At 30.9% G+C, this 12,749-nt stretch overlaps 2 protein-coding genes and 1 long non-coding RNA gene across 3 annotated transcripts; 1 reads left to right on the forward strand and 2 right to left on the reverse strand.

The window, feature by feature from the left end:
- Positions 1–4,814: 4,814 nt before the first annotated feature.
- LOC104771938 (uncharacterized) lies at positions 4,815–6,201 on the reverse strand. Its single transcript, XM_010496559.2, has 4 exons — positions 6,084–6,201; positions 5,818–5,976; positions 5,523–5,687; positions 4,815–5,175 (listed from the first exon to the last, which is right to left on the reverse strand). The coding sequence occupies exons 1-4, from the start codon at positions 6,159–6,161 to the stop codon at positions 5,002–5,004; spliced, it is 576 nt and encodes a 191-aa protein (XP_010494861.1). The 5' UTR covers positions 6,162–6,201; the 3' UTR covers positions 4,815–5,001.
- A 3,963-nt stretch (positions 6,202–10,164) lies between these two features.
- Positions 10,165–10,752, reverse strand: LOC104772919 (uncharacterized protein At4g02000-like). The gene has a single exon (XM_010497473.2). The coding sequence runs from the start codon at positions 10,750–10,752 to the stop codon at positions 10,165–10,167; it is 588 nt and encodes a 195-aa protein (XP_010495775.2).
- Positions 10,753–11,760: 1,008 nt separating this feature from the next.
- On the forward strand, positions 11,761–12,739 carry LOC147919852 (uncharacterized). The gene is made up of 4 exons (XR_015592938.1): positions 11,761–11,895; positions 12,031–12,072; positions 12,203–12,280; positions 12,602–12,739. It is a non-coding gene; the product is annotated as an uncharacterized LOC147919852 (long non-coding RNA).
- The last annotated feature ends 10 nt before the right edge of the window (positions 12,740–12,749 follow it).

The raw sequence follows: 12,749 nt of genomic DNA on the forward strand, positions 1-12,749 counted from the left end.
AATACAAGTCATTTCTTCATTTCTTTTCCTTTCTCTTGAAATGGGATCATCTTCAAACCATTATCATTACCATGGAGATGATGATCATTATCACTACCAAGCAGATGATAGTGATCATTTTGATGCTTATTTACAAAATATTTATGATGTCTCCCAAAATATCCCCGAACCAAACCAGCCACAAGAAAGGATATTTATCGAGCGAAACCGGGAAGAAGGCCACAATAATCTTTGGAATGATTATTTTTGTGACACTCCCACATATCCAGAATATTTATTCCGGTGACGGTTTCGCATGCACAAGCCACTGTTCATGCGAATTGTGCAACGTCTCTCTACCGAAATCGAATATTTCCGCCAAACCCAGGATGCAACCGGACGGCCTGGTCTTTCACCTATACAAAAATGTACTGCATCAATTCGTCAATTGGCATATGGTACTTCGTCTGACAGTGTTGACGAGTATGTCCGAATTGGTGCTTCGACAGCTCAGAAATGTTTGCACGAATTTACCGCCGCCATCATCCAAGTGTTTGGAGATGAATACTTAAGACGTCCTACACAGGAGGATCTACAAATACTACTCTATCAGAATGAACAGCGTGGATTTCCCGGGATGATTGGTAGCATTGACTGTATGCATTGGGGGTGGAAGAATTGTCCCACGGCTTGGAAAGGCATGTATTCACGATCAACCGGAAAACCTACAATTGTGCTGGAAGCAGTAGCTTCGTATGACCTCTGGATATGGCATGCCTTTTTTGGAGCTCCAGGTACTATGAACGATCTTAATATTCTTGATCGATCTAATGTTTTTGATGACATAATAACCGGTCAAGCTCCGGAAGTCAACTTTGTTGTCAACGGAAGGGAGTACAACTTGGCGTACTATCTCACTGATGGTATTTATCCAAATTGGGCAACTTTTATTCAATCAATCCGACTTCCACAAGGTAGGAAAAAATCTCTCTTTTCTAAAAAACAAGAAGCTGTGAGGAAAGATGTTGAGCGTGCCTTTGGAGTCTTGCAAGCTAGATTCGTCGTTATTAAAAATCCGTCTCGTTTATGGGATAAAAACAAAATGGCAAATGTAATAAGATCATGCATAATACTCCATAATATGATTGTCGAAGACGAACGACATACATACAGTTACCGAAACATTATTTCTGAATTTCAACACGGAGAACATGTGGATCAAACATTTATCATTGGTGCCGCCGGTGTGGGTTCAAATATCAGCAGTACGATTACTCGTCAAACAAGATTTCGGGATAAACAAGCTCATGATCAACTAAAACAAGATTTGATTGAGCATATTTGGACAAACTTTGGACATCTTCCGGATAATGAAGTTTGATTTTAAAATTTCTATGAGTTGAATAAAATGTTTGTTTTTGTTTTGATGTTTTTATGTTATATTTTTAATGTTATTAATCTTTAAATTGTATGTTTTTATATTTTCTTTCTTTAAATAATTAATCTTTAAACTTTCAAAATATTATTATTTTATTTGGGGGACCAAATACAAATACACCCCAATGCTCCTACTACAAATAAGAAACCCTCAAAATATTAGTATTAAATGTGGGGGACCAAAAAAAGTCCCACACCAATGTGGATGGTCTAAGAGGTAGAATCGAAAGAGATACGGTAGGTACAATTTTATAACCATAAGAACCGTGTCCAGCTGTTTTTTTGGCGTATTCGAGGCATTTAATTTTAATGTCTACATATATTACATATACGTGCATATATACAAATACACTTATATCGAATTTGATGATTTTTTTTTTTTTTTTAACTTCAAAAACACCATATCTTATTAAACCAATTCAAATACGATAATCTGATGAACTAACCATTCCAGAACCTGCGGACTTACATAGGAAAAAAAGTTCTTCGTGTTCGAGCCGCTTTCGCTAGGCAGTCGACACGGACATTGTTCATTTTAGGTATAAAACATAGAAAATCTTCTTCGATAAGACTGAAAGGAATCTAGCTCAGAAGCAAACGCTGACCAGTCTTTTGACTCATCTAAGACGCTTAAAATTTCTTGGCAGTCTGTCTCAAAATGAACCATATCATATCCTAGGGAAAGAACACTTTTCATAGCCCAACATAAAGCCTCTAATTCTGCATGAAGAGGTGATAACAAATAGGACATTGCTCTTAGATCCTAGATAGGCTGTCCTTTTTATTCCATGAACCATCCACTTGACACACTAAGCGACCCGTGGGTGGGATTGTAGGGCCTTCTAGTTCCTGCGCGGGTACCGTATCCTCCGCATTTCCATTTTTTCCACTAATTGGGCGACCTTCCATACGTGGGATTCTGAGATAGCAATGCATAGGTATCTGTCAGAAGGACCTCTCTATTGTTAAACACCTTATCATTTCGTGCTTTCCAGATGTACCATGTAATCCAAAGAAAACTATGTAGCTGTTCTTCCTCCATTCCTAGGTCCTTAGCACGCCAGAAAAGAAAGTCAAAGTTTGAAAAAGAGCTTGACACGGGAATACACCCGGACCTGCAGATATCCCTGAGAGTTCCCATACTTGTGCAGCGGGAGAACATTCAAAAAGGACGTGGTTGATGATTAACACCCTTTTCTTTACAGCGATGATTAATACTACTAATTTTTACATTTTTTTTTAAATTACATTTTAACTTGAATGTTAGTCTCATTGATTCACTATAGCTTTTTATAATACTCTATCTCTGATTTTAGATTATTATTATTTTTTTTTAAACTTAGAATTTTCTTTTAGTAAACAGTAAACGAATAAATTAACCATTTAAAAAGTGTACGGATATTCTAAGTAGAAATTAGATATTCTTTTCTCTTAATTTAATGAGAGTTGACTTTTACATGTTTAAAAGAGATTTATGGGAATCATGGTTTATTTACTTCTTCTTCTTCAGTTCTTCTATACTACTCCCTCCGTTTTAAATTACTTGTCGTTTAAAGTTTTTTCACGCAGATTAATAAAGCAACTCAATTTTCTATTTTACCCCTTCTTTAATACATTTTATAATTTTTTTATTGGTCAAAGCATTAAAATATTGGGGATATAAATTGTATTTTTACCAAACATATGCATTGGAAATCTAAAATGACAAGTATTGGAAAACAAAACTTTTACTCTAGAATGACAAGTAAAAAAAACCAGAGGAAGTAGTATATAGTACTTAATATTTTTTAAAATTTAATATTGATATCATTAAGAGTTAGTTAGTTATAAATATCCAGAGTGTAGAACTACATTAATCTTTTGACATATAACTATACCACAACCAAAAATTGTAGCATTACCCTAAATTAAATTTTCTTTATACGAAAATTTAAATGAAAAGGAGAATAGTATTCTCTGGGTAGACAAAGAAATGGAGCGGACTCAAACTGTCATGATTTAATTATAACATTTTTACCTTTTTCTAAAGTTAAAGTCAGAAAATAATACATATATTCATTAGATTGTTATATATTCTTTTAGCATTATGGAGATTATAAAAGTATAAAAAAAAAGTCCATTTGGTGGAATAATATTGATTCTGATCATTGCGAATTTTTTTATTCTAAAAGCTGGCTGAAGGAATTTTCAAATATATATTTTTAAGAATCCACTTACCAAGTTTTAAAGGAATATGCATGCGAAAAAAATAAAAATGAAAGTAGTGGAATATACAGTTATACATATATCTACATCCACACATTTTGTAATTTTTGGAGGGTAGTTGCTTTATAGTACATCCTAAAGTTAATATGATAACAATTTTTTTTTATTTTTTTTTATTTTTTTTTATCATGATCTAGTACAATTTGGGCTACATCCTACTATATTAATTGGGAAGTACAAATATGAAACTAACTTTAAATGTGTAAAAAATTACATTCAATTGCCATTAAAAAAACTTAATTAAGATTAATAAATAAATTAAATAAATATAATTAATTAAAAAACAAAAATCATGGATACATTATATAAAATAAATTGTGGAAAAGTAAAAAAAAATCTATTAGAATCAAACTAATCCGTATTAAAAAAAAAAGTTAATAGCTAAGATTTTAAAAATCTAATCAAATAAAATTTACAACTACAAATTTTATCCTACTGTATATTAATTAGGAAGTATAAATATGAAACTAACCTTAAACTGTGTAAAAATTACATTCAATTACCATTAAAAACATAATTAAGTTTTTTTAATTAATTAAATAAATAAAATTAATTAAAAAATGAAAATCGGGGACACATCAAATAAAATAAATTGTAGAAAAGTAAAAAAAAAATCTATTAGAATCAAAACTAATTCGTATTTAAAAAAATTAACAGGTAAGATTTTAAAAACCAAATCGAATAAAATATACAACTACAAATTTTATCAAAATAAATTTCTACCACAGGTTAAAATTATTACAGACAAGAAAAGGAAATCACCGACAAAAACAATGAATGTTGTTTTCAAAGAGACTTTTTAGTTATTTTACTAGCTTATATTTAGTTGCTCTTTTTTACATATTAGTAAGGATTGTGTTTAGTTGACAAAGATTTAAACAATTTTATTCATTACATACAAATGTTTTATTGACAGATTTTCAATAAATATTTTTAAAATACAAAACTTATATTATAAGCAAACCAAATTTTTAATCACAAACTATTATAAATAACATAATAATAAAATAAATTATGACAAATTTTTATTAAAAATATATTCAGCCCGCGGTTATCCGCGGGTTAGTACCTAGTTAGAGCATGTATTTGGTCTTTCTCTTTCAACCATATAGTCTTAAACATAGGTTATGTTACTTGCTAACAATATTTATAAATTTATTTGTTTGCTACGATCATGTCAAAACCCGAGCATATCTGGTGATAAAGATGTTCAAAGCAAAGATAGATATTAATCCTAAAGTTTGATGGGTAAAGAAAAACTTAGATCTAAAACAAATACGAAATAAAGCATAGTCTAGGAAATTTTGGGATAACATAAAATTAGCAGCCCAACAAGCTAAAACGACACCACTTCTTGGGAGAATTTGTCTTCTTCTTCTTCTTTGGTTTGCAAGTTTCATTAGCATCATTCTTCTTAATCTTCTTCTTCTGGAGTAATGGCTTCTCTAGATTTATCTCTTCATCTTTCTCTTCTTCAATCTTCTCCTCCATGTCCTTCATATCACAATACAACATATTGAATCACAATTACGGAAGTAATTAACTAAGTTTTTAAGCATATATCAATACAAGAAGGAGCATATAATAGCAAAAACAAACCAGTCTCTTACAAAATATAACAAGAAAATGACAAATATGGTTTGTTATATACTTAAACTAATTACATTAGTTTTTTTCCGTCTAATTACCGAAATTAGATCCTAGATAGATGACCTATTTTCGCTCCTTAATTGCTTAGTCAAGAAGATCTAATAATATTTGATTGTTTTTTTTCTGTAATATGTAACTGAAATATTATAACTATCTTGTCTAGAAATACACAACAACAAATATATCTATACCCGAGGGTCTTGTGGATGTTGTAAGGGAACATGAAAAGGATTAACGTTGCTACTGAAAATAGGTAATGTCTTTGTCAAATCCTTCTTAATCCTTTGGCTTGATGTTTCACCGGACCCTCCAGTTGAGGTAGAAGATGCACTGCTCGATTCCAACTCCAAACATATCTTTAAACATTGTACAAAATGAAAACCCTTTTAAACATTAGCATATACAAAAACCCTTCAAACAACAATTACACTCACTTCAAGAGAAACTTTGGCTAGGAAAAATCTGTAATAATGATCAAAACCATACCTGAAAAAGTCTGGTCTCCAAAGCTGCAATTCGATCTAGTAATGATCCTTTGAAATACGCTTCTCTAATCGCCGTGCCTCTATCGATTAATCCACGTGTGGTAGACGCGCTTTCATCTTTCCATTTCGAAAGGTTTTGTTGTCTCTCTAGATTCTTTATCTACATAAAGCAAAAAGAAAAAAACGAAAACAAACACTTGAGTAAATCATCAAACTAGTAAACTATTTTTCTTAACTTGAAAAACCAAAGGTAAAAGAACAGTTTACAACGAAATCTAAGTGTTCAAGCCTAGAGAGCATAGGCAAAGAAGAGAGTGAATGTCTTTGTTGCTCAATCGTCTCCATAAGACTTGTGATTATTGTTTCTCTAACTGGTGATATTATTTTTTTGGGTTTTTATAGTGGAAAATAATTACATCAATAATTATAAAAATGTAAGACGATAAATAGTTATAGTGGTTGAGAGTTCCTGCTAATGCTGCTTGCTTCTTGGCTTATGAGATGACAAGGTCAAGCTTGGGATATACCGGTTTGGTTTGGCTTAACTGCTAGTCCGATTGGTGGATGTTCCATTCATATTTACCTTTCGTTTTTTATAAGAAGCCTAAACCAAAATTAACTAAATTTAGGTTTAGAAAAGCTTTGGATAATTCTAGTTTAATAAATCTAATTTTTAAATCAAAATTTAGAAAGTGTATATATATATATATATATATAATTTAAATTAACAAAATCACTAAAAAAATAAGATGGGAGACGTCGGTTTATTAACGTCACTTGTTAAACCGACTTTAAAACTTTTAATAGAAAGGAATTTAGAATCATTTAATAAACCAACTTAATTTTAGTAGTAATAGCGTCACTAGGTAACCTTTGTAATCACTGAGTATTTAATGAGAGATTTTCTAAATTTCTAACTTCGCCGCTGCAACTTACTCCGATAATATACTCGAAGCGTCTACATTAGTGGTTCTCTCACAATATCATATATGGCTCTTCCTCGTTGCTCTCTCACATTTTTTCCTCTTTCAATGATTCTTCTTTGTTTCTAGTAGTATAAATAATCGTATCGCCACGATCTAGCCATAAAATTTTGTGGTTTATTTCATAACAGCCACAAATTAGTCATTAAAATAAAATGTGTCTTTTCCGTGACTTTTTAGTAGCTTTTCCGTCACTAATGTAGCCTCGAATCCTACTATATTAATTGGGAAGTACAAATATGAAACTAATCTTAAATGTGTAAAAAATCACATTCAATTGCCATTAGAAATTTTTAATTAAGCTTAATTAATTAATTTAAATAAATATATTTAACTAAAAAATAAAAAACACTCACAGATCAAATATTAAAAAATCTAAAAAAAAATATATATTTTCTCTCTCTAATAAATTATGGACGAAATTAGTAAATATTTTTTTTTAAAAAATAGAAACCAATCAGTTTTAAAAACTAAGATTTTATATCCATGTATACAATATAATTATTTTTAATAACTAAATTTGAAGATTTCAAATTATGATTCTCCTATCATCTTTATTTTATTTTATTTACAAATTGTTTGGAATTTTCATATAATACTTATCATTAGTAAAATGCAGAATTTTTTCTGCATATGTTGTGATTTGATTTTTAAAAAACGAAGATATATCACTCAATCTATGAAAAATGTGTGTTTTAATTTCCACATTGGCGGGTTGGTAAAACTAAATTTATATAGATGATAAATTATAATTTTTATTTGCTCATAATTATAATAATAAAATTACTATTTTATATTTCACAAAATAATGATGCAAATACAACAAATAAACAATAAAAAACTGTAATAATACGTCAAAAATAAAATACTATAATATTCTAAAATAATTAGTATTCAAATAGACTAATAGATTTACAGAACAATTAAAAATAAATATTATCCCAAACAAAATAACATTTTTTAAAAAAATATAACAATAAATTTTATTATTATATTATAAAATTTTTTAAAAGTGTTAACCCGTGCTTTAAGCACGAGGATATCTCCTAGTTTATAATAATTTGGTAGCTGTATCTTAGCTACAAATTAATATCATAACTAAATCATGACTATTAGCTACAAAAGTACGCAGTATTAGAGGCAGATAATATTACAAAAATAAAATTTAAAAAGTTATTTATAAGTTAGCCACAGATAGGCTGCGGATAATTCTGAAGTTATGTGAAACTCTAAATAAGCATAAATTCTAAAACCTTCCAAAAGGAAATCTAATTACTGTAACATACCCAAAAACTAATATCTAACAATTATAAAAATATTATAGTTTTTCAAATCTAATATTTTTCAAACCTTAACCACAAATTCAAACCTTTACTCCAAAGTCCAAAACCCTATACCCCAAACCTTAACTCCAAACCCTATACTCCAATCACAACCATAGAACCAAGCTATAAATAATTTATATGCATATATAACTCATAGATATATATATATATATATATATATTAAATAAAATCAATCTTTTGAATTATCTATCTATAAAGATTTGTAAAATAATACCATCGGTGCAAGTGAGCTAGTGGTTTAAGTGCAGGAGTTGGATCCATGTGCTCCTTAGTTCGATTCCCGGTGGGAGGGATGCTTTACGCTATGTCATAAGGTATTAGCAAAGGCTGGTCCCGGGCCATGGGGGAGATTAAGGCCCAGGCCCGAACTCCTCCTAGTTAACAAAAAAGAAAAAAAAAAAGATTTGTAAAATATTTATTTATAAGTATTTTGAAATCTAATCATTTTCTTAACCTTAAATTTTATGTAGTGTATATGTACTCCCTTCTTCTTTGATATATCACTCCAAACTTAGAGAAAATGATTCTATAATTGTTATTCAAAATCATATACTTAAAAAAGACAATTATCAAACCAAAGTTATTTGTTTTGGGCGGACTAACCCAAAAATTTGGCAAAACGTTTCCCACTAAATTATTTGGTTAAAATTTATTTATTTGGTACTAGTATTCAATCCCGTACTTTACTTTTTTTTTTGTATTAAATTCGTATGTGGGATATTACGTATATGATGTAACTAGGTGAGTTACCCGCATACTTGTGCGGGCAGGAATTTAATAGAAAAAAAATCCAATTTTATTTCCTAAATTATTAAATCAGAATTTTGTTATTTGTTTAAAAAAATGTTCAAAATTTTTAATTTCAATTTTTAAAATGGAAAACAAATAAGAGTAGTCAATAAAATGTTTATTATAGTATTCTACATATGTAATATCTTAATACTCTTGATACCTTGTAAGTCTCTAAATCTCTCACAAGTCTTTTAGCTAAATATTTGTTGGATTTTTACATATAGCATATCTTATTGTGGACTGATACGTTTCACAGTTGCTCAAACGTTTGCCCCTTGCAAGACTAGAGAAGAATGCAATGCTGTCGCCAATTGCACAAGCAGGGAAGCTCTATGCATAAGGGAAAAATGCCATTGTATGAGTTCATCAAATCATTTTGGGAAACTTAACAAACTTAAGATGGTGAAAGATTTAAAGCCGTACAAGGCGAAAAACTGATAGTGATTACCTATATAATATCAAAATGTGCCCGGGCTAGCTAACCTCTCGATCATTTGTGTTTTGATAGAATTTGTTCTTCATAATATAACATACGTAAAAGCTTGGTGCAGTTATAGAAAATAGTTTCAATTGAAAATGCGTTTTGTTTTGACAGGTGAAAGACTTTGCATCTATAATAATTGATCTTTATTAAACCAAGTGATTTATATGCTCAATGACAACATCATCATGTAATACTAGTTAATTAATAAAAGTGGATATACAATATGATTGTAGTGGAATGTTTATAACTTAACTATACTAAACATTTTTAATATGTTTAATTTAGCTTAAATTTAGATCTTTTGGATTTCCAACAACAAAGATTGTACTTTCTATATATATATATATATATATATATTTTTTTTTTTTTCTCAAGTCTGATTTTATAGATTGTATTATAAGTAGCCAATATTACAACAGTGTAAACATTTCACCTATTACAAAAGATGGATTATCACAAGAAGAAAGATAATCCCATTTTAACTTAAACTAAAAGTGGTTAAACCTTCTTTCATATAAGATTAAGTTTAGATCAGTAAACTCAACACCTGATCTAGCCAAAAAGATGAACAAAGATGAGTACAAACTGATTTGCAACCTTTTCTTCATCTTCCACTTGCATTGTAGATAAGCAGGACCCAAAAAATGCTAACCATACTTGAAAAGTAAACAAACTTCTTACTAATCCTGCTTAAGATACTGCAGGCTCACCAAAAAGTGATTGATATATCTTGTAGAGTGAAATTATCGTTTCTTTGGAGGTAGCTGAAATCCTCCACCTTCATAAACTTGAAGCTTTTGTTTTAGCTTTCTTTCTCCATCTTTAACTATTTCAGATCTTGGATGCTTGGATGACTCACCGATTTCATATTTTGATGATTCACCAAATCCAGAATTCTTTAAAGCTTTTGAAGTGCTTTCATGATCATCAGATGGAGTTACATTAAAACCATTTGAGGATTCCATTCTCAGCCTTGATGCATGTTGTGGAATTGGTACTGCAAAATGTTGAACATTTTCAGCTTTGAAATCTTGAAAGTAAGGACTCACAGCAGCTAATTTCTCTGGGTTAGGAGGAGGAGTATCCACTCTTGGAGGTTGAGAGATTGGTGCTGGAAATGATCTATCCGATATATGAGACTGAGAATTGATATTATCTCTGTTTAATTCATCATTCTCAACAACTATATTCTGATCAAGTCTTTCTAAAATCGCATGATTAATCCTATTACTCGGAGGCTGCTGAAGAAACGGACATTGATTCCTGTGGTGAGTCATTCTATAACAGTTGCTAGAGATTCTCCTAAACCGCTCATACTGAAATCTTATCATTGCTGATTCTCCAGATCTAAACCTGATTCTTTGAAAGAACCTAAGACAATCAAAAATTCTAAACCTTATTCTTACTCTGATACAAGTAATTTGAGTAGCTGTTGTTTCATGGAAATCGACAGTCACTAATTTCCGTATTTTTCTTGCAAATATCTAGATAATTCCATGTTGTTTTTTTTATATAGCAAAATTCTGAATAATTGCACAATAACTAGATTTTTTAATTTAAACGAAATATGTTTTATCCAAGAAAAAGGAGGTGGGCGTAATCTAATAACTCCTAATGTGGCTAACATTGTCGTTTAGTGTCTTTTTATTATTGCCGTTGGATTAAAATTCTAAGAATTAGAAAGAAAGTTAACGGTTATGAATTTGGGTTTAATGGAAGACTGGTGTGGTTAAAAAATGTAAGTTTTGTTGTTTAGTTGAATTGACCGACACATCACTCATCAAAACGGTCACAAATTGTGGACGTGAAACTTCATTTAAATCTGAAAAAGTAATCAATTTCGAAACAAAGGGAGAAAGAGAGAGATTAATCAATTTTGTGACCGTTGTTTGGGTTCTCAATTGATAAACCCAGAAGAGACTTCTCAATCAATCTTGTGACCGTTGTTTGGGTTCTCGTCTTCCTTCTCTAAAAGTCCGAGAGAGAGAGAGAGAGAGCCATCTCCGATCAGGTCCTATGTTATCATCTCTCTGAATCTTTCAATTTTACCAATCTCTCTCTCTCTCTCACTCTATGATTCTCATATATGTTGCTTCTATTCTAGGGCTCCATCATCGAAATTGTTAGCTCAGGTTATGTTATCTTCTTCTCTCTCTCTCTCTCTCTCTCTCTCTCTCTTTCAATTTCATCTCTCTCACGCTCCGCCATTGATGATTCTCATATATGTTGGTACAACAAGATCGACCGTTTGTATGACTAATGTTTTTGTGTCATAGGTAATCAAGGACGACGATTCTCCTAAAGAACGAAGATGATTGTCGTATCCTTCAATTTAAATTGTTTTGAGATTTGATTCTGATTCGTTGGCTATTCGGCTCTGTTTTGATGAAAGGATTTTCTTGTTTTGTTTCCAACGGGACTTTGATGGCATATCGCACGAAGACACGCATAGTAGTAGTCTCGTCTCTTCTATGGTATTATTGTATCTTCTTTTATGTTTCTTCAACTTGATCGAATTTGATCGCATACTGTCCTGTTTTGTCTACTGAATCGTATACCTTTGGGTCCCTTAGTTATAATGTCGGATTGTTTCTTTGTTAATATCTCAGGTTTCTCACAGGTCAAAATTTAAGGGGAGCACTACGTCTCAGGTTCCCTTTTTACTTACATGTTAAATGATTTTGAATTTTTTTGATGGATAACTTCCTTGCAAGGGAGCGATCCCTGTGATGCTGTGCATATTTGATTAAGATTCTATCTCTGCTATGGCACGTGTATAAGGTCTCTGTCACTTGAGTACATCAGAGAATCGTTTTACCAGAACTGCAATTATGGACACAATTTGGTCTTAATCTCCAGGTAAAACTTTGTTTCTATGTCTATATGCTGCTGCTGGTTGCCAACAAGTTTAACAAATGATCCATTTTTCCTTAGAAGAATATCTCATGGCTTAGTGAGTTTGTCGATATTTTGACCAACAATAATTATGGTTTGTCATTTTATGATGCATATGAGCTGCTGGAATAATACTTTTTATATCCCACAGGTTCAGATTTCCATGAAACTCGTAATTAATTGAGTGTTGGTGTCTTTCATATTGCTCTATTTCTTTTGTTTTTATACAGTTATTTATCTTCACTAAATTTACTCTCTCAGCTGACTCATCCTTGTTTTTCGCAGCAAAGTTTACATGCATTTTCAGGAGATGAGACTGCAGATGCTATTTTTTGTGTGGAATATACGCCTTGCAGGATTCAAGTTAGGAACTACAATGAATCTGCTTCGTTCCTGTAAAATGGCCAAGTCTCCATCTCTTTATAGAGGTCAT

The sequence above is a fragment of the Camelina sativa genome, chromosome 20 (assembly GCF_030686135.1).
Source record: "Camelina sativa cultivar CO46 ecotype springtype chromosome 20, ASM3068613v1".
Taxonomy (NCBI): domain Eukaryota; kingdom Viridiplantae; phylum Streptophyta; class Magnoliopsida; order Brassicales; family Brassicaceae; genus Camelina; species Camelina sativa.